The sequence below is a fragment of the Magallana gigas genome, chromosome 5 (genome assembly GCF_963853765.1).
Source record: "Magallana gigas chromosome 5, xbMagGiga1.1, whole genome shotgun sequence".
Lineage (NCBI taxonomy): Eukaryota > Metazoa > Mollusca > Bivalvia > Ostreida > Ostreidae > Magallana > Magallana gigas.
The window spans coordinates 16228257-16255384 of NC_088857.1; the positions used below are offsets into that span (position 1 = coordinate 16228257).

Here is a 27128-nt window from a genome sequence, read left to right on the forward strand (position 1 = left end):
TTCTGTATACAGGGAAATATTTGCTCTCATTTTATTTTCGCCTCTTTAGCCCTCGTTGTGAGTGGGTAAATTTAAGACTCGGCGAATTCAAATTTTTATTTGACTTTGGAATCACTTTTAATTCCTGGGGGTCAATGTTTATGGGTAGCCAAGATTTTCCTGGTTCGTGAAGACGTAATTTTGTTGGTAGTGTAATCGGGATAATTTTAATAAATACTAAACTAAAGATTGTGTATAGGTTTGTGGGGATGTAATTTCATTGGTCCCCAACGAATGATGATGATTCCTCAGTATATCCTTTTTAGTACATGTACAACTGTGTCTGGGCAAATTCAAGAGGGGTGAAATCGTTTGCAAGTGTAGAGGGGCAAAAATAACACGGGGCAAAAATAACCCTGTATACAGTTGTAAGAAAAGCAAGCTAAACAAGTTTCAGATATGAAAAGCCACAGATTAAATATTGATTAAATATTGCCGGAATAGACAAGTTTCATAGGAAAAAGCTACCGATTCAACAACTTCAATAAAAGACATTGATAACAACAAAATAGACAAAATTGATGAAAATGACAAATTACAAACTAGACAAGATAAGATAAAGAATCGATCTTTACAGAATAGACAAGATTAACCATACAGGAATGCACTACTAATGTTAACAAAATTGGCACACAATGGGCATATAGCACACAACAAAATGATGTATAAATAAGTTAGTATATTACAGTATTGGAATCAGAATATTAACACAACAAATGCTCTCAAACCAGCAGACAACTATCACACAATTAGAATCAATTTTTCTCTACTTCTCTGTTTTGCAACCATAAACGATTTCATTATGCTGAACGAAAGTCATCTTCAAATATCCTGCTAGCACTTCTTACATTTTGTAAATCTATTTTGAAAATAACACATTTCAGCTTAATGCATCATCTTGAACTTAAAATAAATACTTAGACAATGCTCTGTAAATCCAGATATTTATCTTACACATACATGCAATAGGTTTCCCATCAAACTTCATTTCATGCCTCAATTCAAAATTGGTGAATTTTTAAAAAAAATTGTTCTTTGTTATATAAGTTTTTTGCTTTTACACCAGGAATTCCAATTTATTACTGAAAATTATCAAAATTAAATGTGAAAATTAAGAAGTACATATATATACATATATATATGTATATGTACTCGTGTAAATTACATGTATTTGTTTATGGAAAAATAACAAGTTTCGCTCCCCTTGCACACTTTGATTATAATATAGCACTCGTAATATTTGAGGACTTGATAACCAATGAACACAAATGTATGCATTTTCCTGCTACATATTTTTTGATTTAAGGTAAAAAGTATTACATGTAATAAAAGAAGTTTACCCAAATTGGTTTTTCTTATCAAAGTACCGGAAACAAAAGGAATATCTGGAGTTCATCATCAACAATGATATTGTTAAATAATAGATAAAATGGCTTGTAGAATAGATGGTTATAACTGTACATGCATTCATATACATGTATTATGATTGATAACAAAATTATGCATATTTCATTTGGTATCATTTAAGCACCATTTTCATCAATGATGAGAGGATAAGCATTTGAACATGCACATCTATGATATTGGTGCATGTAACTAGGAGATCTCATCATTTATTGTGTATTACATCATCAAATTTGCATACTGCAGAATAATTTCAAGGGCAAAAATTCTCTGAGTTGTACACAGCAGGTAAAATCAAAAGTACAGTGTTGGAAGAAAATGTAGCTTCAAAATATTACCATTTGGAAACTAAAGACATAGAATTTTTTTTTTAAATTGAAGCTGTTTGTTTGTAAAATAGAAAACTAAACTGTGCATCTGGTTTTTCAAAGTGAAAAGTTATTCTATTAAAAGTGATAATAAAGTGTCAATGCTTAATATTTCGAATTGTTTTTTTAAACAAAAACTGTACAAATTAACAAAACAGAACATTATGTGTGTGATGCTGTAAACATAAAAATAGCTCCATACATTTGGCAGATACACATGTTCAAATGCTTAACCTAACTGATGATTCAATAAACAGGTTGTGCATCCACAGCAATGACTTTAACACACTTAGATTTCATTAATGCCGATGGTATTACACAAAACAGCAGCTTATAGGCAAACACTGTTTGAAACTCAGGCTGGTTAAAAATACATACACTATTTATATTTTGCAGAACATATTTTTTTTTAAAATGTCAAGCATGCTGCATTTTTACACTGTATAAAAAAAATGAGGAAAAAACTCAATGGTCAATTAGTGTCTGCAAATAATGTAGGCCCATGCGCGGATCTAGAGGGGGGGTCGGGGGGGTCCCGACCCCCCCTGGAAAATGAAAATTTATTAAATTTACATAGTAAAATTATCGCGAAAATATGCCTCGGACCCCCCCTGGCAAACACAATTATCCTTCGGACCCCCCCTGGAAAATTTTCTGGATCCGCGCATGAGGCCTCTAAAATCTTCTTTTTTTTTCTGTGAGAGGGCTACATTATTGCAGCCAGTCTATTAATAGCTGCAAATTAATATCCACTTCCCTGAAAATTGAAAGTAAATCTAGACAAAAAACATGACTTCAAAAATCAAATAAATCTCAACACATTCAAACTGACTACAGAGTACATGTAGCCCCCTACATAAACACAGAAACTTAACCCCCTTAATAGGGCATACAAATAAATAAATTACAGCACTACATTTATTCAAGACACTTAATATGGAACACAAATGGTTGACAAACGAACAATTAACATTTATCAGTCTGGTGATTTATAATTACATAACCAGAGCCACTAAAGTATTACAGACTCACATTAAATATTCTTCATTTCAGGTCAGTTTTGGGGGTTTTTTTCATGGTAAAATTAAATTTAAGAGTATTATATTCCAGATAAAGCATTAAAAAAAGATTATTATACATAAAGAATATAGAACTTGAAGTTTCATTACATTAGAAATATGACATCCATTCACAAAAGTTTTTAAAGTCAATCACTTTCATAGTAACAAGCAGTCTTAAAATTTTTAATATACTTTGACTAGTAAATGTAACTAGTAAAGTGGAAAAAAAATGGCAATTTTCTTCTCCTAAAAGTTCAGTTAGACAGAAAATAAGATTCCCATATATTAGTGAAGATGATTCTTTGGTCGTATATACATAGACTTCCAAACTATAAACATATTCTTGAAAAAAAAAATTCTTGCTGACATGGTTAAGTAGAATGGAAGACAAAATCAAAATACAATGGGTAAGATGTATTATGACAAAATATATATGTAAACCAAACCTGCCCTATGCAATTCAAAGTAACCTATACCTTATCAGCTATACATTGTCATGTTTTCTCCTCCTGTAAATCTTTCAGTGGGTCAACATGCTGAAAATCGTCTGGTTCTGAGTTATCTGACAGCTGAGGCTGAGCTGGAATGTTTTGATCTGTCTCCATTGACTCATCGCCATTCTCTTCTTCCTCTTCCTCGTCATCCTCCCTCAATACACTGGTGGAAGTAACCTTCATTTCCTGAGTGGACTCTCTAGTAGAGGAGGTAGAATTGGCAGACTTGTCCTCCTCTTCTCCCTCTATTGATTCAGTTGTGCTCTCTTCTGATTCTTCTTCCTCATCAATACCTGTACAAAATTTTCATCATGACTACACTTTTTTAAGACTATACATTCAAAGTCACAAAGACTAATTATAGTAATAGTTCATCCATCAGGGTCAACATAATTAGTGTTAACTAAAACATAAATACATGTGCATTTAATTGTTATGATTTATGAGGAAAATACTAGTATTCGTAATGTATCTAATTTCGGAATTCACAAAAACAACGTTTTTAGATGTTTTTAACTATAGATTTAGAAAAACTTAAAATTATGACTTGTGTCTTGGAATTCATACCTGTAGTTGATAAAGACTTTCTAGCAGGCTGTGGTGAATCACATTCTAGCTTTGGTGCAGTGGGTCGCTCTTTCCTCGCAGGATTCAAAGATCTGCAGTATGCGCACCTAAAAGCTGTAAAATTGGCATTGCAATATATGCCTTTACAATAAATTTGTAACTGAAACAACTGGTTGTATTTTTTTATGAAATAAAAAAGAATAACTTTGGTAGAGTGAAGGGAGCTCTTGAAAAAAAATGCATTGACTGAATGATCTATTTGTGTACATACTTTTCCAAAATAAGATTTTATTAAGTATCATCACAAAAAGAATTTGTATTTAAATCAGTACTAGTAAAGAAGAGAATTTAAATTTAATTCAAATGGAATGGTAACTTTCCACCTGAATACACCATTTACCAATATGAGAAGAAATGAACACCTATATTTCTGTTTACAAGCTGTATCATCAGTATCAATTCTATGACTTACATGTAGGCGATCATTATGAGAAAATTACATGTATAATCAACTCCCTACACTGACAATCTTTTTAACTGAGTTAAGCAAGAAGGAACATGAGTTTCTTTATATAGACAACTAAACATTTCTTTATAACTTACCAATATATTCAAACTCCTCTTTCAGTGCCATGCCGTTGTGCGAGGCACATTTCTGACAGATAAGTGCGTATTTGTGTTGTGGTCCATCACCCAGCAGGTACTCCAGAACCCTGTCCATTTTGGTCCGATCTCGCGGGGGTATGGGCCGGGCCATGGATGGAGGCCCACTCGAGGGTGGACCTAAAACATTCAACATAAGCAAGTGAATTTCTACAACATTAGTGTTTTAATATAAATTTCCTAATTCCTTATACCGTATTTTTCGGGGCATAGGCCGGTATTTTTTCTCTCTTATGAGCGAGCCCCGGCCTATCCCCCGGGATCGGCTAATGGTAGACTCAAAGTTGAAAAAATTAAACAGTAAAATATAAAATCCACTGTTTTTATCCATTGTACTGTTGTAGCAGTTTATTATGAGGGTTGGTTTTTTTTCATCCGTTCGAACTATCGTTCGATAGTTGTCCCATTGATAATTTTTGTAATGACATCGTGAGTAATAAAATGCACAGTACTGTACGAGGTATTTCTTTACAACCCCAATCAAAAGAATTTTTTTCTCACGTTCGTGTATGAACCCTGGAAACTATTATTGCGTAGTAAAAAGAAAACTAAACCGGGTAGAATGTAATATGATGGAATTTGTGTGAATTCTTCATGTCTGCGTTCGTGGTAATTACTGGTCTTGGGTGTAGAATAAATCAAATGCTTTGTGTTTTTACAGTTAATTTTCTGTTGGATGAAATAACGGTATTCTGGTGTCGTATGTATATAAGGTGTGAAACCCGTGACTAAAACAAAACCTGGGGCACGTAGTGTACACCGTTACACTTCATTGCATTAACTGTGTTTTTAACATTACAACTTTTCTGCATAACGGCCAGTCACTATTTAATTAATTAGTGGAAAGAATTTTATATTTGGTATTTTGTTTTCTCATTCATAGCGATTACGGGGGATAACTCTATTTGAATATGAAACCACGTGTTGAGCTAATGGACGCCATACCCCGTATTTACAAGTAGCTTTCAAAGTATAACTTGATTAAATGAAATTTAGCAATAAGGTATTAATAAAATATTAAAGGTTTGGTATAATATAATACTTAGTTCTACCAGACAGAACCATGGAGGTTGGTGTTGCAATTAAATTTACACTATGTAAAATTACGATACGTAATGATACACCGACGAATACGGAAGAGACCAAACAGCCACAAAACACAGATGTATTTTTAAAAATTGCTTAAAATATATATGTTAAGCAGATTTAATAACTTTAATTACTCTACTGACTTTCTACATCGATATTCTGAAAGTATATACTTAATACGATGACTTCCTTAATTTGCGGTCATACTTTCACTATAGTAATCATCGATTAAAAATCGGCTTATCTCCCAATTCGGCTAGTCTAAGGATTTTTCTTAAATTTAGTCTAAAAATGAGCAATTCAGCCTATGCCCCACATCGACATATATGCCCCGAAGAATACGGTAGTGTCATTTACAGTTATTTAAAGCTAATTTTGAAATAGCTTAAACTATCATTTAGGGCTACAAAGAAAGTCTTTCATTTTCCCAGACTGGTACCTTGTTGTGGGGTAGCCAACATTCTTGGTCTGATCTGTCCTGGTATATTTGGGGTGGTGTATGGTTTTGGCAGGGGTTGGCCCATCCCTGGGGTGCGTTGATATGGAGTCTTGGCCCTGGGGTAGGGAGTAGATGGTCTAGGTTGTGTCCCTCCAGTTGGACCAACGGTGGCCATGCGTGCATTGATACGCTGCCGCATATCTTGAAGGTACATGTATGTAATATATTTTTTATTTCATTAACTTGAAATATGAATGCATCATGCATAGACCAACTTCAGTTGCAAATTCAACAGACTAAATATAGATGAAGGGTTTAATGTTACAATGCATAAAAAACAACATTGGATGTTAAAAAGTTCAACAACAGTTTCAAAAGTATATGTCATCTAACACAAAGCAATTACCTGATCCAGGTGAGGGAGCTTTGGGAGTTGATGGAGCAGGTGTCTGAAAAAAATATGTTACTTTTAAATTCAATAAAATGTTTACAGCTGCGTTGATTGTACTCTACAGGTAGGTTACTTTGGTTTAATGATTTTTTAAAATTAATTATAAGAACAAGTTACAATATTGAAAATACTAGTAACATGGAAAAATAGTTACCTGCAATTCTTTAAATCTCTCTGGGTCAAACCTCTCTAAAATTTCTTTGGCCTTTTTATAGGTTTCTGTCTCCATGACATCTTCCAACTACAAGATCAAAATTTTGCAGGTAAGGCTTTGAAAATACATCAAAAATATCCCAAATAAATTAAGATATTTTCCTTTTTTAACTTATGACTTACAATTTTCTTTCTTTTTTCTTTCAAATCTTGTAGTGCTAGGTCTGAAAAAGGCAAAACATTTCATAATAATCTATAATAACAATTTTGATTTCGTAAGAAAGTGATTGGTTTTGATTTACATTACACTTACCATTTTTAGCAATTCTTTTGACAAAGAACCAGTGTAAAAATTTTCTTATGATCCAAACTCTAGAAATAAAGGAGATTTGTGAATAAATTGAAAAACAGAAGTGCTACATTTCTGTTAAAACGAAGTAAATTTTTGTTTACAAGTGATATTTGTAGGGGTATTTTATCTTTTTAAGTCTAAATTATCTTTAAATTATCTATAAAATAGATGACAGCCTCTTAGTTTAAATTTTAGGATTTTGCTTTGTGATAAAACCTTGCCATATTTATAATGTTACAAAAGTTTTGTTACAAACTATATGTACTAATTAACTCGTCAGTACTCACAGCACTGGAAAGATGAGTAGCGGTGAGGAGTAAAGAAGTCGATCGGTCCAGTTGTTGGGGAAGAAATAGAAATAGAAAACAATGGCGGTCACAATGTACAGCAATATGGAGTAGAGCATCAACTTGGTGATAAAACTCTTCTGTTTCAGGACATTGTCGCGGCGGAACTTCTGAAGTGCTTCAATTTCCTGACCATGAGAAAAAGTATAATTTTTTAGAAAATTGTGTGTAATGAGGGTCAACATAATTAATTCAGCATAGAATCTTAGATCCTTTTAACACAATATAATCACATTTTGAGAAAAAATTGTAAGATAATTAATTCAGCATAGAATCTTAAATCTTTGCATCACAATATAATTGCATCAAGATCGATGCATACTTTATGGCTTGTTTATCTTTAAATTTTTAAATCTAAATGAATAATACAAAACAAGAGTTCCGATTTAAAGCACCAAAGCGTGTGAACATGACTTAAATTTTCACATAGAATGCATGTTAACAATAATTATATCCACACTAAAAAGTTGAAACAAAGTCACCACAAGACTAAGACCAATCAGAAATACTGATGTTATGTTGTTTTTGAAAATCTGTAAAAAGCAAACAAATGTATCGAAACGTTGAACTTCCAGTACACAAAAATGTTCTTGTTAATAATCTTTAAATACCGGTATAGTCTTTTCAGAACTTTTTAAGACTTTTCTACGAACAAATAACCCCAAACCCCACACATTTCTAGATCCAATAAACAATTGATATATCTCAGAAGCCAAAATATCATGCAGTGGAGAGGCATACTTTCAAAATTTATTTCTTGTATATCATATTAATAACTTACAGACTGAAGATAGAATTGTCTTTCTTTCCATTACTTACCACTCTAACCAAAGAATTGAAATCTTTAAAAACATACATTTAAAACAGAGTGTAAAAATATCAAATACATTAATAGTCATTAAAAGTCCTTTCAAAAATAATATGTAATAAATAATAGGTAATTAAAGTTCCCATTTAACTTTACTAATCATTTGTAATGTAAAAAAAAAATCCTTTTACAATGCACGTACATGTGACATTGTTAAATAACATTTTCATCATTTTGTGTTGACAAAAAAAAATAAATCTCAATTTTCAAAATAATGATTAAATTATTAAGACAAGTCTTTTGTTCACAAAAAGATTGTAGGATAACGAAAACTTTACAGCTTGGCTACTTCAACTAATGGCCAGTCTCACACATTTAACTGCTTTAATAAATTGCTGTATTTTTCTCTTTCTCTTGGACAATAATGCCAGTCCCATTTTGATAGACTTCTTTACAACTTTGTAAGGGGAACTTTTTTTAACCCTGCAAATGCTTAATACGCTGCATTAATTTATGAAATAGGCTAATGCATGTTTTCAATACATATATGGTCTTTGTTTTTGCATCCTCTGTAAATAAAACATGTATTTCTTTCTCTTGGACGGATTCAAAATAAATAATCACGCAACAAGGAAAAATCTAATAAGGTGACCAAAAGCATAATAGAATCCTATGTGTAACTGGGCGTGGGTTCCTGATGATGTATTTTCTCTTCAAGATACATGCAAAACATATGAAGTTAATTCTAGAACTATTCATGCCCAATAACTGATTAAACACAAAATTAAACTCACTTTTTCCAGTTTCTCCAGAACCTCAAAAGTTGTTGGCTTCTTCTGGAAAAAAAATATTGGTCAAGTTAATTAACATTTAACAAATGCTTGTATATTCATTTGTGGGGATGTAAATTCATGGTCAACACATGAAAGCCACCACATTGGTCCCCCATGAACAATGATAAGTCCAAAGTAATCCTTCCAGACAAATTACAGTCAACTTATACCCAAACTGACTCATACTCAAACAGACTCATAATCAAATAGTCTGGTTGTACCAAAAATTCTGTGGTCCACTCAAACCCAAACAATTGATTACAAAGTCACTAGTAGACTCCTATATATCCACAAAAATTTTAAGCGTAAAACATTCTCGATAATTTGGTATGTAAATTTACGCTATGTCATACTATGTCTATCAAATGTTAGTGTACTAGGAAACTCTTTGGAAAACTTAAAGGAGATGACATTAAACTTTGTTTAAAGATACTGGAAATTCTATTTTCAATTATCTCATAATTTTTACATTTTTGCTATAAGATCAAAACATAAGCTAATCAGCTCACCTTTTATATTTACAATCAACTATTATCAGGGTTGTCTCTAAAAATTAAAGTAGAAGGAGGAAATGAAAAAGTAGCAGGGGGTCTGGGGGTCTTGCTTATAACTACATTGTGTTTGAAATGCAATAATAGACGGGTAATTAAGGCAATATAGGTGGGGGAATTCCCCCCCTCCCGGGTCTTAGAGACAACCCTGAGTCTATTATTGTTCAAAACCATATTTTTGTCACATTTTAAAAAAAATACAAATATTATAGTAGTTTTGTTTTTTGACAATTATGAATGTATCTAAAAAAAAACCATAAATTTTAGTTTCTTATTATAATGATATCAATATATTGTGAATAGACTATAGTGAAGTCATAATCAAATGTTTGGGTATGAGTGGACCAAGAGTTTTTGGGTACGACAAGACCATTTGATTACTAGTATGTTTGGTTGCGAGTCAGCTTGGTACGACTGCAGTTGATTCCTTCCAGACTGATTGGTACATGTACTTATATTTGTATAAGGTATATATTATCAGAACTGATGAACATCCACATCTATCTAGTCTCGGCAAAATTTGTCGAAACTTATAACTGATGACTTAAGTCTCTTCCATAGAAATGTCGATGTCAGTCAAAAATTTAAAGTCTTCAGTACAGTTTTGTTTTTCTCTGAAACAGGTGTTTTAATTATACATTACTTTGATCACAAATTATATACATTTCCCCTTTACTTTTTATAATGTCGTCTAACGTTATAGCTAAAGACTCTTGATGTATTACTAAATCATAAAAATTTTCTCTATGTTACAGTTATTCAGTTAATTTCATAATTTTCCATACAGTATGTACCATAACAAAACAAGTCATTCGATGTGTCATAGAAGTAAAATTGCAATATACATGCAATTTTTAAAAATTATCAGTGTCAACAGTAATTACTTTCAACCCGTTTTTATCGCGTAAAATACAGCAAAAACTCATCATAACGATAAAAACTCATACTCGAAATCTGGAAATGAGTGAACCCATGATGAATACTGCTGATCAATCACTCCAGCAGCTGATATTTCAGAGAACACGTCGCCTGTAAAAGTTCACCGCCAACTGGAAGTTGTTCACGCTTCCGATTGCAGCACCACCTATAAACAAGGAAAAGAATATTTTCGCTGTTCTGATTGGATGGTAAAATTAGGATATTGAAATTAGCCATGTGCGTTGATGATAAAATTAGCGTTGATGATAAAATATGTTGCGTTTTGAACATCGGCTTGTGAAAAATAAACCTCGGTGATACTAATTTTTAACTTTTTTCTATTTTAAATTGATGTCGAAGTAACCAGAAATGAATGATTTGATGCTAAAACTCTCCACGGAAATCCGGCCCATACGTACATGTAGCTAACGTTACATGCAGTTTAAATGTACATGTCATTAAAATACAAATAGTTTAAATCGTCATCAACATCGTAAACGAAAAAAACCCCCAGAAATTCTTACCCATTAATATGCTATAACTATGAACTGTTGATACGAGTAGAAGGTTGCTAAAACTGTTGAAAATTAAAGCATCTAACACTGGAATTACATGTATTTCCATTCGACCTTTCCAAGGAGGTTAATACATGTAACGTATAACGTAAACTCATAATATAATACATAGACAGACAAGTAAACAAAACACCTTTTTCACTTAAATTATGATTTTACAAAGCCCTAGGCTAACAGAAGCACTGTTCAAAGTATGGATGTAATATGAATTATTTTTCACAGATTGAACTTTACATATTTATTACCCCAAGCAAAAAAGTACACCAGATGCTGAATCTTAATAGATAATAATTTGCATTCTATCTTTGAAAACTTGCTCTTTCAGATACACGTTTTTGCCTGGTCTCTCTCTTTTTCCGACTGACTTTTAGCAACTGCATAATTTAGAACACAGAAAAACGATTGCAAGTGGCTGCGCTTTTGCATTAACAAGAGGGACCAAGTTTCGGTACGTCACATCTAGAGCTATACGTAAACAAGGTGGCATATGGGTAATTTAAAGTTACATCTTTCATGCGCGGATCCAGAAAATTTTTCCAGGGGGGGTCCGAAGGATAATTGTGTTTGCCAGGGGGGGTCCGAGGCATATTTTCGCGATAATTTTACTATGTAAATTTAATAAATTTTCATTTTCCAGGGGGGGTCGGGACCCCCCCGACCCCCCCTCTAGATCCGCGCATGTCTTTATATAAGTTATATCTGCAGGACATAGATTAAATTCACCAAAGTCACCAACGGTATACGAGTAAAACGCTGCATGTGGTACGATTTCTTTTTATATCTGTGACGTTGCTAGTTTATCATAGTATCATATGCATACAAAATTGCTCTTGTTCCTGCAAAAACGAACGAGATGTAAACAAAAGATGAACACCGTCAAAATTTGGACCTTCAATGTTGATTTTAGGACCTTCGACCATAAACAAATGTAATCAATCAATGTCAGCCATGCAACAAAAATTGATGTGCACGTCTACTGCTCAAACCTTGTAATTACAAAACATTTAAGATAATTATGCAAGAAATATTACGGTTGCACTCCATTTTTATGAACACGCTCTTTAAACAACATCGCAAAGATTTTTTATAACGTATCCAACCCATTTTAACAATATAACGGAAATGGCATTGAAAACAATATGCATCATGCGTTTAAATTTGGTTGCCACGTACATGTATCTCAAATACCAGTATCCTATAAAATAGATGACATGTACAGTAATCTATCATTTTGCGTTCTTTACGCAAATAAATCAATCAATTTCCAAAGCTCATGTCTATGGCTATAAAACGACCCAGTTTCAATAAATTTGAACACTTTAAACAAAGTGGATTTTTTTAGAAACATTCCCAGAGAGAAAGTTCTCATCTTTATCGATCTTTTCAACGCGTTTGCAAAATTGTAATTTTTTAATTTTCTCCAGTGTCCAAATTATTAAAGTGGATGGCCACGAACAGTCGTCTGCTTACTTTTTGATCCACCGATTTCTAAAAACTGAAAAAATATTGTGACCTAGGTTTAGAAACTGAATGCCTTTAATATTATAACCCCTTTCATAGATATTTAAATCGCACGATTGTGAGGAATTTCCCCAAAACTCTACCTGCTCGAGCACTTGAAAGTATGTAAAATATGGAATAAGCGACAATGGATGCAAGGTGAGTCGAAATTTTGAAAGCGATCGCGATGACCTTCTCTTTATTTCCCCGCCTCGAATACATGAGGCCATGATTTTTTCTTCCCCTTTGTCCTTTTTTCTTTCTATATATACACAGTGTAAAATATAAAATTGGTACAAGGTTAGCGACGACAACATCTTTGATATGGAGCCTAGACCAGGAAGTAGGACTGCTGTATCTGGTAGTCGTCAAGATACACCGCTTGTGCTCTTTGAAGGGTTGTATGGGTTTGTGTGGTGGTGGGTGGTGATGGTAAAAAAAAACATTGTTTCACCACATTCTTCTTCTTTAAAAATGTATCTTCGATCCTAAGAAAATACCATGACAATGCATGGTTCGTTGCACATATCACTGAGGTCATAATCTTCATATAAAGGGAACCCGGGTAACGGTACTCTTTAAAATATCTGTACATAATTATTTTTAACAAAATTAATAAGAATTTGGTTTCATGTTTATTCGTTATTCGTTGCTCAGTAAAATAACATTTTGAAAGAAGGTATTCTTGTTCAGAAACTGCAAACATGCATGCACGCTTTATCTAAATGGATGTTTGTATATACCAGTAACATTACATACTTGTGACATTATCGTTTGCTGGGGTAGGGATTCCATGTACTATTCTTTATTCTCAAACAATCAGTTTTTTGGTTTTAAAATGGTTTATAATTATAATGCATTGTCAACCTTTCGTGCATATGGTTTCTTTCAGTTGTTTTTGTATAGATTTGTATTGAAATGAAATAAGGCATGTCTGATTATTCTTTTGAAATTGTTCTCAACAATATATATTGAACATTGTATATCGATGTTTAACCCTTAAACAGATTCAATAAATGATTTTAACCGGTGCATGCGTACCAAAATATACTTCAAATAGTGCCATTTTTTAAAGAACTTCAATCCTTCAAATTTCGGTGCTCCACAATTTTTTTGTCATAGTTTTAATAGAAAACGAACCATTAATTTTCAGGCAACAAAAATATGAAGTGAAGTTTTTCTGTTTTTAAATAAAGGATAGTTTTTGCTGATAAAATATGGATTCACATCTCTAAACTATAATTTACAAACGTTAACTATAGGTAAGAGTTGTTAATCATAGTTTCACATGAAACTTTAACTATCAGATAAACTATGTTTTGCAATCTCAATTTTTTTTCCCAATGTTATTGATAGTTTTCACTCAGAAAATATAGATGGACGCGTTAACTGTAATTTACAGAATGATGGGAAATGCAGACTAACGGCGGTTAAATTATAGAAAATTCTGTCGGCAGATTCGTACCCACAATTACGTATTAATTGCATATAACTACCTGCAATGTCATGTTCTCGCAAGAACAGGGGAAATGTATTTTTAGAATGTCATGCATTTTAAAGGATGAGTAAAACAACTGGAGCATAAAATATATTATTAAGGTCTTCCGTTTCCAACGGAAGACTTTCTTGTTAATGCTTTGTTTCTTTTCCTCTATCTTTTTTCTGCACATTTTAAAAAAAAAAGCTTCAGCCGTCGATTTTCATGAAACTTTCAGGTCTTACTCAAGACACAATTTGTAAGAAAGTGCTCGATAATTATTTTTATTGGTCGTCCCTTCCGTTTTTTGAGATTTTAAAGATTTTATGTTTTTGTTTTTTCACTATTTTTCTAAAAAAGAGTATCAAAGATAGAGCTTTCAAATTTTCAGTGATGGTAGATAGTGTTCTGTCGCAGTGAAATTTGCATATCAGAACATCCGCCGTCACTTCCGGTCACCACCGGAAGGAAATTAAAAAAACCTTAGTTTTTCAATACTTTTGATTTTTAAAATATTTTTCTGTCACTATTGAATAAACATGCTCTAAGAAATGCAGAATGTGAAACTTGTTTTAAAATCGCATGCATTCTCGAGATTTCGGGATTCAAAGTCCTGAAGCGATAGTCTGCGTAGCTCTGTTGTTATAGTCGCGGACAAATATGCAGGCGATCTAAGTTTAATCCCTGGGTATTTTGCCAATTAAACGCTTCTATATACTTCGCTGTAGAGAGTAAACCGCTATATAAAAGCATTAATAATCTTTCCCAGAATGAAATGTTTGCTGGCCTTGAACCTGATAGCAATAATGGTGTCTATCTCTCTGGCTCATGTGACGTCAGTTCCGGGTGACGTATATTTGGCAGGAGCCTTCAGTATCTCAACGAGACCCGACGGAGCAGACGACTGCAATGATGAGGTATCTGTGGTCTCGGTCATGGAACTCGAAATCGTCAAATGGGCCATACGTCGACTCAACCAACAAAACTACATCCCAGGAGTGAAAATAGGTATCTTTAAATTCTACAACCGCAACTGGGCCGTAATCTGAGCCAAAAAGAGACAAATAATAATTTGAAAAAGACCGACTTATGTCCGGATCTAGAGGTGAAGGGTCAGGGGGTTCATGTAAAATTGGTGTGTTCCCGTTTTGCACACATTCCACTCACATCATCTTCACAACGTCAAGACGCTGTGAAGATGATGGGGTACTCCATGTCTCTTTTTACAACTTGATTGTGAAATATGTTAAACGTATGTTTATAATTGGTTGATTGGTATCAACAGAAAGAATGTTATGAAAGGAAATAGATCTTTATCAAAAAATATTTCAATCTTTGAAGTAGCGGCTTTGACAGTAGTTCTTATGACATCACCGCTTTAGTATATATTGCGGGTCACTTTCTGGTTTTAAAAATCAGTAGCTAAATACACGAAGCACAAAAATCTTAAGAAGGTTGAACATGCATGAATTAGGTCTACATTTAATAGGTTTTGTAAAAATCTCTTTACAGTTTTTGAAGCATATAAAATTGCCGATTTATCATCATACAGTTTGTCTATTTTCTTTGTTTATTCAAGCAACAGCATAAATGAGAAATATTTAGCAGCGTTTTCAATAGACACCTTTCCTCCATTTATGTCAGCAAAAGCAATAATTGAATATTAAAATATATTTTCTCTTTAAACTTGTATATGTATTTCCTATAGACAGCAAGTTAAACAAAAGCATTACATATCCAACATTTTTGCAATAATCTTTTTTGTTTAAATAATAAAAAATTGTTCATGTACAAGTTGGTGTTTGAAATTTAATTCAAGAACATGCATGTCAATTGTTATGTAAATGTGGTTTTATGCATTTTATATTGTAACATAAAATAAATGTAAATATCAATAGGAAGTAGATATGTTTTATTTATTTTATTGTCAATTTGCCCTCACAGGGACTTTGATATAGACTATAGCATATAAGCAATTATCTCACCTGGTCAAATTCCCGTTTCGCACACATTTTTTCGATACCTAATTTTCAAATGTGTGCAAAACGGGAACAAACCGTAAAATTACCAAAAATATGTCTCGGACACCCCCCTTCCCCCGGGCAAACCTCAAATAACCGTCGGACCCCCCCCCCCCCCCTTCCTGGAAAAAAATTCTGGATCCGCGCATGTATATATACTATATACATGTATATATGTCATTAAATTTTGTAATTTTCCTTTGCTTTTAGTTTTAGTTGCATAATTTGCTCTTTCTGTGTAGGTTTACTTGCCTATCCAACTTGTATGTCGGAGGAGTTAGCTGGCTACCGTGCAGTGGAAATCTCAACCGCCATCAAAGAAAGATCCCAAAACATTATTGGTATTATAGATATAGTAGACAGAGCCGTTTTCATTTATGTTATTTAGATTTTGCGTTTACGTTTACCATGAAAAAGTGGGATTTTCAAAAAATCTCTTTATTTAGCTTTAAAGGGGCATGGTCACGATTTTGGTCAAATTTTATTTTTCTGTTTTTATTATTACAATGCTTTAAAAATGCATTTCTTATTATCAAATTAAATTTGGGTGCCAGTAGATGAGTTTTGAGCAAGATACAGGGCAGACAATTCTTCGTCATGTAAACAAGGCTCGTGCCCTGTTTTTGTTTACATAGGTTCAAAATACCAATAAAAAATCTTTTTCAAGCTGATTTGTCTATCTTTTTATTCATTCTAAGCATAAATAAACAGCCCCTAACGGTTTACACATTCAGTTGAGGTCTAAAACTGGAATTTTCACTTCAACATTCAAAATATAAACCACAGCTTTGTTTATATAGCGAAGAATTATAAACTCTATAACTCGCTTATAACTCAACAAATGACACTCACATTTTGGTTGCCTAATAAAAATGCCTCACTGAAGCATTGTAAACGTTAAAATAAAAAATAATAATTTTTGACCAAAATCGTGACCATGCCCCACAGGCACTTGTTTCTGAGAAAAAAAATTTACCCTATAGTATAATAATAACACAAGGTATCTAACTCCGAATGAGGTAAACCACCCCCTCCCGTGTGTTGCAGTCGTTTTCGCTTTTATACGAAATGCAATGCAAAAGTGTTTAGTACCATTTTCTTCTACAATAAATTATCTAAACAACCATATATAGCATGCTTACTTTTGTTGTATTCTAATGTGCATAATCTGCGTCAAAACATGTTAGACTCCAATTGAACCGTAGGCACTGACATGATGGTATCGCAGAGAATAAACAAAATAAAATAACATGATTTAAAAAACATTTTCAGTGCCTAAAATTTGCAAAAAACTTATGATGTTTAAATAAAATAAAATATTGCAAAATAAACTTTTCGTTAATTAAATATGAATTGATGATCAGCCACTGCTAGCTGCTATTTTTAGCTCCTGGTGAATTCCAAGGTTTTCGGTATACCTCGGGAATTTTCCTTGCGTTGAAAGAAAGAAGAAGATAGATTTTGAAAACATTTCAGGCGGTAGAATTTGAAAACACAGTGAATTTTGCAATGGAGCATAAAGAAGGATTTTATTCATGGTATGAATTAAATACAACATTAAACTATGAATTAAATGAATAACTATATATAGACAGCTTACACATATAAAGAAAAATACAAAAACAAAGACTTGTTTGGCATCCATGTTTTTCCTTCGAGGTTATAAATAACTCGTTCAGTTTTCCTGTGTAATTTTAGAAAAAGATTCCTAGCTAATCAGAATCCGATTTACTATTCTCTGCGATACCATCATGTCAGTGCCTACGGTTCAATTGGAGTCTATCATGTTTTGACGCAGATTATGCACATTAGAATACAACAAAAGTAAGCATGCTATATATGGTTGTTTAGATAATTTATTGTAGAAGAAAATGGTACTAAACACTTTTGCATTGCATTTCGTATAAAAGCGAAAACGACTGCAATACACGGGAGGGGGTGGTTTACCTCATTCGGAGTTAGATACCTTGTGTTATTATTATACTATAGGGTAAATTTTTTTTCTCAGAAACAAGTGCCTGTGCCATGCCCCTTTAAATAAAAGTATGCTTTTATACGCTCTTACTACGGCGGCGTGGAAGGGCCAATTGAAAAAAAAGTCTTGTTTGTTCTGACGAATTAGAGTTATTCGTTCAGACGAATTAGGATTTGTTTGAAAAATTAGCTATTTTTTGGACGAATTAGGATTTGCTCGAACGGATATATTATTTGTTCGGACGGATGATTTATATGTTCGGACGAATTAGCTATTTGTTCCGACAAAAAGATGTAAGATACGGCGGCGTGGAAGGGCCAGTTGAAAAAACAAACTTATTTGTTCAGACAAATAAGTTATTTGTTCGGACAAAATACGATTTGTTCGGACTAATAAGTTGTAATTGGTCCAAGCAAATAACTTATTTGTCCAAACAAATAAGATTTTTTTTTCAACTGACCCTTCCACGCTGTCGTATCTTGCATCTTTTCCATTTTAGTGATAACCGATATTTTGAGTGGTCCTTATTGAGGCCATAAAGCCGACTCGTTAATCTGACCTTTTGCAAAACGCACGCACATATTATTTATGACCAATCATTCTTGCATACATGATAAAACCGTTATTCATTACAGTTTTGTTTTAATAGCTTAATTTATGACAAGTGAAGAATTCATGAAAGTAAAGTTGTTATGGGGGGGGGGGGGGTTTCTCGACTTTAATGGCCACAAATTGTAGATTTAGACAAACTTCTGTATACGTATCTACTTGGGAATTTTCTCAATGATTGCAATGTTTCGATATGTGTTTTTACTATGTAGGCAAAATGTTTTTTCCGGTATGTTGTTTAAAATTGATACGCTCAAAATTTATTTAGTCTCTCTGTTAAATGTTTTTATCATGTGAAATTGAACTTTTACCAAAGTGATGGGTATAAGTATAACGTAACAGTCGTTGGGTCCTACCAACATATAATTTCTTGCACCTGTTAACAGTAATGTTGCCCTAGGCCTTTGGCATCCAGCCACTTTCAGTCTTCAGGTTCAACTAGTCATATGGTATCCTCACATCCAGTCATTTAAGGTGGAATAACACATCGCCATAAAATGGCTGACCTCTGATCGAAATGACATTTTGTTTTATTAAAAGGATTTTATCGACGGTAACGTATAACTTACCTCATAGCCAAGTGGATGAAGTGTCGGGCTTGTGATCCGTACATATCGAGTTAGAATTCCGCAGGGGCTTTCGTTGTTACTTACTGAATTGATTTTTTTCTATATATTCATTTTTTACCCCCAATTTGCAAATTTTCGCTTATTTGGCATATGTATAGTTTATTTATCATTATATCTTTCATAATCAAATAATTTATAGTTAATTTGGGTGACTTTTTCCAGGTGTGTTATTCCACCTTAATCTAGATATTAACTGAATATTTTTTTTTTTGTATTTATTATTTTTTCATATGCATACAAACATTGTAATAATATAATTCAAAGCCATTTTTTATTCATCCACTCACACATTCGTGTTCACATTCATCCAGATTTGGCAGTGGTTGCTTGTTTAACAAAGGCAAACGCTTAATATTAATAATAAACAAAGAAGAAACAAAAAAAAAAAATTACTGAATTGTATCAAATATATGTTTCCATACATGCCAGTTGTTGGTAAACTTTATTTAACTGAATATTGCTATAGGAAAATTATTATAATAGTTGTAGAAATTGGAAACGTTAACGTCTAACGTACACGTACACCACAAGTCTTCATGTATTAAAATTATGTCATTTTGCATGAAAGTGATCTCATTATCACATGCATGTAATTGCCCTTAAATTTTCGTCGCTCCGACTCAGACTTACAAGAATCATTGCCAATCCACCAAGAGACCCAGTTAGAACCATTTTAATAAGAGCTTGGACTTCCGCTTGGATGTAACTACTAGCGCTAGTATCTCGTTTGCTCACCAAAAACAAGCTAACAATTCTGATTCTTTATCTGGGAAGTTTATCAATATTTATAGACTGTCAAACTATTTTTATCCAAACACTCTTTGTGTTCGTATCTATCTGTCAATTACAAGCCAGTTAACCATTAGTAGACCCCGCTGTTTGACACGTACTGCCTTAGTCCAAGCTATTTTTAAAACGACTCTGCCAAGTTCATGCTGCTGGGTTTTTTGGGTTTTTTTGCTAACTAAAAACTTGATGCTTAATCAAATTATTGTTTTGTTTACAGGCGTTATCGGAGCAGAGCGGAGCTCCGATTCAGAAGCCATGTCTGCCATTTTTTCTAGACTTCCGGAACCCCTCCGTCCTCCGATGGTGTCTTATTCCTCCACTTCCGTGTCTCTTAGCAATAAACAAGCATTTCCAAATTTCTTCAGAACCATTTACTCTGACGGAATACAAGTCAAGGTTTGTTTAATGTAATAAGTGGTATGTCAAATTGAACCAGAAATTTAAAAAAAAACAAATTTAACACGAGTATTAAATAGAGCAAAATCCGTTCCTATAGAAATGGTTTGATGCTGAATGCAGTTATTATAGTGGAATAACAAACCTAAAATAAGATACTTATTTCTGAGTTTACTGGACCAGGAGAACTTGCATTTGTCTCCTCAAACAATTTTGCCCGTTTGTATACTTTTCAACTTTCGGCGATTAAGTTTTAGAACTGATAATTTTTCATTTGGCACCAAACAATCTTGATTTCCTTTGGTTAACAATTGTCTACTAATAAAAAAAAGTAATTGTTGTAAAAAAAATCGATATACTAGTACTCATTTGAATGCTTCTAGTCTTGCTTAAGTACGTAATTTTATTTAATATTATAAATCCACAGAATCAGACTATAATATATTAACCTCTTGAAAAAACACAAGGGCACTGATAAAATATACTTAAGCTAATGAATCAAAAGGCTGAGAAAAAAACGATGGATGTAATACATAGCTCAAAACTAATGCGTTAAGAAATATAATGTTACATTTTTTACAATGAGTAATCGAAAAAAAATTGAGTCGATGATCGTCGTGACCGAGCGATGTCGATTACTGTACTTGACACCCCTGATATTGAACGATGAGCTTCCGCTTTATAAAATACTTCTTTTTGGCAGGTTTTAACCTCATTGATGTCAGAACTTGAATGGAATTACATAGCTATTGTGTACGAAAACAATTCTTACGGCCTTCATGGTGCGAAATCATTACAGACTGAATTGCATAAACGAGGAATCTGCATCCGATATTCAAGTAGTTTTAATACAACATATGGAATTGAATTATCTACTCTTAGTCAAATCATTAAAGACATCACACTGCCAAAAGGGGGCGCTGTGAGCGGTATTGTGTTCTTTGGTGGACAATCGTCTGCCGAGAAGTTTTTGACCGCAATGGCAGATCTGGATCTTGGAGGAGATACCCCATCCATTATGTTTTCCGAGGGAGTTGGTACTTCTAAAAATGTGTTCAAACAAGAAACCCTAACAGCGTCTAGAGGAAATCTTGTAGTGAGTCCGACATATCAGCCTGTGAATAGTTTTTTGGAACACTGGAACAACATATTCAGGAACAAAACCGTTCTTGTTGACGAATCAGAAACCAACCCTTGGTTAAAAGACATATTCACCAAAATTAAAGGATGTTCTTATGATGATCCAAGTTGCCCAGTTCCTACAGAACAGCAAATTGAAAACGCTGTCTCAAAAAATATCTACCTAAAATTTGCCGTGGACGCTGTTTGTATGTTTGCAAAAGCGTTAAAGCAATCCAAAAACCAAATCTGTTCAAATGATTCCTGTTCCTTACTGACTGAAGATGGAATAAGCATTCTTTTAAATGCACTAAAATCAGTGGAAGTGAACATGGCATCAGAATTTGAAGACATTTTTGCAGCAAAAACCAGACTTCAGTTCGATTTCAATGGCGATATCAAACCAAGTGAATCCAAAGCCATCTTTTCCGTATACAACCACAGACAGTGTCTTGATGACGGGTCGCAGTTTTGTTTTATTGAGGTGCGCAGCAAAAGAACTAAAACCAATTTTGAAGCATTTTTGTCTAAAAAAAAAAGTTACAATTAATTAAATGTTCTTATGAACGTTGCAGTCTTTACCAAAAACACTTTTGCAAATACAATACGACATATTTTTTTAATTTAAATTTTTAAAATATTTGTATTTTGGTAAAATTGTTTGAGAACTGTAGCCAATTACTACCTGTATCTTGTCTTCTTTGCTCGTTATAGGTTGCAACCTTTGCTGGTAACATTATAACAATGAACAGAACCCTATTGAAAGATTATGACCAATATGGAACAGAGCGGAGTTACCACAAGGCACAGTGTAAGAGAGGCGACATATGTACACATTGTCTTAGAGACGAGGAACAGTTCTATTACAAACCAGGTGACCTCATTCTGGTAGCTGCCTTTCCAATACACAACATAGGCACTAAACCGCTGCAGTGTGGAGGCTTGCGGACTACAGTGAGTCTGGACGTAGCAATGACCATAGAGTACGCAGTGGAAACAGTCAACAATTCCACCATGTTTGATGGTACGTCAATCGGGTTCTTGTTGTTAGACACTTGCAATGACCCACTTGTAATTCAAGAGAAAACTCTCCGTCTGTACAAGAACGGTGGCTATCCCAGACTACCACCGGATGTGACGGACCGAATTCTGGGATTCGTCGGGTCTGTGGGAAGCACCCCAACGTCAGCCATGCTTTCTGTCACGAAAGAGCTGCAAGGTAAACCCCAGGTAAACAGAAATATATATTTTTTATGATAACAGATACACAAACGTATGAATATGTATTTCAGAATCTCTATGAAGACTAAGCATTGCCATTGCGACGTGTAAATTAATTGCATGGCAAATCAGTATGTATAAATAAATATACAACCGGTTTCTTTTGCTGACTGTTAACTTACATGGTAATAAGCTGAAAATTGATAATCTTTTAGGTCGGCTGTTGCTCCACCTTTTCAGATTCAAGCAACAGACAATTCTATCCAAATTTTGTCCGCGTGTCAACGCCGTTAGACCAGACTGCGAAAACCATGGTTCAAATAGCAAAGCAACTCAACGCCTTTTACATTCAAATCATATACAGCTCTGGTTTCTATGGCGAGGGAGGCAGAGACGCCATAGTGACCAGTGCCAAGACACTTGGAATTTGTGTAGCTAATGAAATAGAAGTGCCAGAAAAATCAAACTATATAACTGTACTTGATACTCTCCGAACCAAACCGTCTGCCAAAGTAGTTTTGACCTTTCTTCGCTCGCATGTTGGGCCGCATGTTATGAAAATTCTAGCGGACAACATGCAGTCCGGTGGAGAGTTCTATTTCATAGGATCAGAGACCCTCGGAACCCGAGAGCAGTATCTTATTTCTCGACTAAGAGGTACAATATCTGTTGCACAGGTCATGCCTCAAAGTCCGTCGTACCTGGAGTTCTTGAAAAACAAGAAACCTAGTCCATTAGACGATAATACGTGGCTACTGGAAGTCATCCAGAGCCGACAAGGATGCTTTTATCCTTGGAGCTTCAACAAATCATCCACCCTGTCTAGAGAATGTGGATCTGATGATAGTCTATCAAATGACGAAAACCTAGTTGACCTGTGGGCGCCGTATTCATTGAATGCAGCGTTTGCTTTACTCAAAGGGTCTGCAAGTGCGTTGCGCGACATCTGCAAAACAACCAAAACTTTGTGTTCCGAATATTCGGATACAGAGAGGGTGTTACAGCACATCAAGGAAGTAAAACTAGATCTCAATCAAAACGGCTCCTTGGTTCCTGTCTTTGATGAAATTGGAGACGGAAAATACGGACATAAGATTTACCTCATTGATTTTAACGACGGGGAACTAGTTTATAAATTAGTAAGTAAAACATATTGTTATTGCATAATTAATCATATATTAACTGTAAGAACCACGGTTTACATCTTTGATAAGCACAATTACATATTTTGCTTTTGTGATCGAATTGCACATACGTCAATTCTTGAAATTCATAGTACTGTTAATATTTTACAGGTTTTGACAATTTATAAAATTAAGTCAGTTAATAATTCGTGGGAAGAGCTCTAGACCAAAAAGTTGCAACTTTTACTTTGGGTGCATATAGATTTTTGAAGATCTTAGTTTAAAGATGTGAAATTATCTTGACTTAATCTTATCTTAATCTTAGTTTAAAGGTGTGAAATTATCTTGACTGGTTTATTCCATGTGGATTTGTCATGGCATATTATGCAAAATGCAGAAGACGACAAGACGTTAAAAACAAAGACATTAGCTAATCATTAACAGATTAATACGTCATTACTTGTGTAATTATCGATCATCATCCTTATTTTTTCCTGTTAAAGATCGGACATCGAACGCAATCGGATGGTTTTGTATTCAATATAAAGGACAACATTTTCCCAGGATACCCGGGCCAGACAAAATGTCCGAACCAACACGACTGCAAATACTGCAAAACGTTTTTGAGTCAACCAGCACCAAACAGCGGTGAACAAAAGTCCTCCGCAGAGTAAGTTTCTATCCGGCTTCTGTTGTGAGTGGTAAATTTAAGACAGGATGGAAATTCGTCCATCTTGGAATTAAGAGGACATGATGGCCGTGGCCATTTTGAATACTATATTTATCTTCTTTAAGAGCTTAATATGAAGATATAAAAATAGAAATTTAAGATTTTAAAAAGTTAGAGTATTTTAAGTTTTTTTCTGTTCTAAATAATAGCTTATGGCCAAAAATAACATATTTGCAAGTTAAAGGAAGATCTGATGGATAATCTGTTGACTGTAAGGCCTGCTTAATTTGTACCGAGAAATTTTTACATCCTTTTGTTTTCAACAGGATCCCACTTATTGTGGGGATAGCTGTAACTAGCGGATTAGCACTATTGTTTTTCGTGCTATTTTTCTGTCAGTGTCGGAAGTCTCGAGAAGGTACGTTATTTTATACGCATCATAATCATTTATCTATTTCAATGATATTACGATTTTTTGATTGTATCACCAGACACTTGCCATATTTTTTATTTATGAAATGAATGTTTCATCTTACGGATTTTCATTTTTGATTGAATTTTGTTTTTATACCTTTTTGACGAAAAGCAAACCGTGATCATTACAATACAACACACGAAACGACAGGATATTTAGATGTTCAGCACCTCGAGAGGCCAGTTGTTCATGCACACGCGGGCAATGGAGAAATCAATTTATACCCGTATCAAACCAATGACACGTGAATCACATGATTTTTCTCAAGAAATAATTCCATGTTGGAACTTTTTTTCAGAATTCAGAAATGTATACATATGCATGAACAATGTAATAGTTTCTTGCAAAAAGTTTATTTTTTGAAAATTGTATACACAATGTCATGTGACAGTTACTTACAAAATGCGTTATTTTTTTCTGATAATACATTTTGTTAAATTTTCTTTGTTATTATGTAGTTAATCGCATCAATAGTTATTCCCAATACATGCACTATAGTGTAGATAAAATAACAGCTTTGTTATCAACTGCGTGCATGCTTAAAAAAAATGTGCAGGTCTTCATAAAATTTCAGTGGCGTAGATATGGATAGAATATTTGTGAACACGTGCTTACAGTGTTTTAATATAGCTACGCCTTGTGAATTCGACAGGTACATGTATATGTTATGCCCCGCAATAAAAAAAAATCAAAAGGATTTTCAACATATATGTAGATTAAATCCTTATAAGCCAGGCAGTTATTTTTTCCGTCCTCCATTCCAAGTCCATTTCATGGTAAATGATTTCAATCGTCGAGCCATCTTTATACTCTGCACGGACAGACATCATCGTAACAAGTGATATCACAATCCTAAATGGGTAGGGATGTGTTTACAAACATTGCACACACCCAAGTGTCCAGGGCTGGTGATATACAACCACATAGCCAACAAACTAAGGGGTACTCTAACAAAGAACAATTAAGAGACAAACAAATAAATGTCCGCTGAGATTGACTCACTTTGACATTAAAAATTGGGCCGGAGTGTGACAAAAATACTCATTCCTTTCGACAAACACATACATTATGCATGGAGAGAATGTAGTCTCCGCTACCGCCTGTAACTATATACTGTCGTAACCATTTAATATTCTCTGAATATATTTGGCGAATTTCACCCTTTCCCTTTGATTATACAGTAATTGGAATAAGCGTGTGTTAGGGCATTGTCCTAGTGTAATGCCTCCTGATGCTGTCGTGGTCACCGCTTCCTCTCAGTACAAGATATAAGATGAATGTTTGTGTTACATGTATGTGTTTTTGTAGCATGTTATAAAATTCATGATAATTAAGAAAAATTCTCTGGTTTTTTTCACCTGTTAGTAAAATGTTATTATATATACAATGTCAATGTACTTTACATGTACATGTACCATACCATTATTTCAATATTGCTATAAATTATATGTAACAACCTATGCCATGAGATGTATGTCTTGTGCAAATAAAGAATGAAATGTACATGTTATAATCTACATGTACCTAACTACCGAGTCCTTGTTGCACCCGGAGGCACACAGGACAAGGACTAGAGATTTCCATTCTTCTCTGTTCTTGGCCATCCTTTCCATCTCTCCCCGGGTAAGCTTCATGTCTTTGAGTTCGCCTCCATGTTGTTCTTTGACCAGCCTTTCCTCCTTTTTCCCTCTGGGGTCCATGTTTTAATGGTGTAGTATAAATGTACATGTAGACTTAGAGAAAATTTTAAGAATAAAATAATTAATTATTCCTTTCTGTTGTTTATTTATTATATCGTATCTAATAAAATATTACTGAATTATCGTCTTTTTCAGTAAGATGTGCCTCTTATGCCTACTTACATATATATTGAGAGTTATTATAAATGTATAGGAAAAGAAAGCACTTCTAGCGAACAATTTTCTTCCGATTTGGAACGAAAAAAATCATCTTACTAGACAATATTATTAATGTAGTAGAAATTCACTGGATTTCAGCGATCGGTTAAAGT

The 27128-nt window shown here is 33.8% G+C and overlaps 2 protein-coding genes across 2 annotated transcripts; one reads left to right on the top strand and one right to left on the bottom strand.

Annotated features, from left to right (window-relative positions):
• Nucleotides 1–2652: 2652 nt before the first annotated feature.
• Nucleotides 2653–10700, bottom strand: LOC105318310 (endoplasmic reticulum junction formation protein lunapark-B). Its single transcript, XM_011415357.4, has 11 exons — nt 10567–10700; nt 9030–9071; nt 7368–7555; nt 7042–7100; nt 6912–6952; nt 6730–6816; nt 6531–6573; nt 6125–6325; nt 4537–4716; nt 3934–4047; nt 2653–3659 (listed from the first exon to the last, which is right to left on the bottom strand). The coding sequence occupies exons 1-11, from the start codon at nt 10591–10593 to the stop codon at nt 3367–3369; spliced, it is 1275 nt and encodes a 424-aa protein (XP_011413659.3). The 5' UTR covers nt 10594–10700; the 3' UTR covers nt 2653–3366.
• Nucleotides 10701–12628: 1928 nt separating this feature from the next.
• LOC105321327 (uncharacterized) lies at nt 12629–26887 on the top strand. The gene is made up of 10 exons (XM_011419593.4): nt 12629–12771; nt 14859–15097; nt 16353–16451; nt 20330–20508; nt 21212–22111; nt 22342–22857; nt 23064–23987; nt 24476–24642; nt 24969–25060; nt 25229–26887. Exons 1-10 carry the CDS (start codon nt 12761–12763, stop codon nt 25363–25365), a joined length of 3264 nt encoding a protein of 1087 aa, XP_011417895.3. The 5' UTR covers nt 12629–12760; the 3' UTR covers nt 25366–26887.
• Nucleotides 26888–27128: the final 241 nt, after the last annotated feature.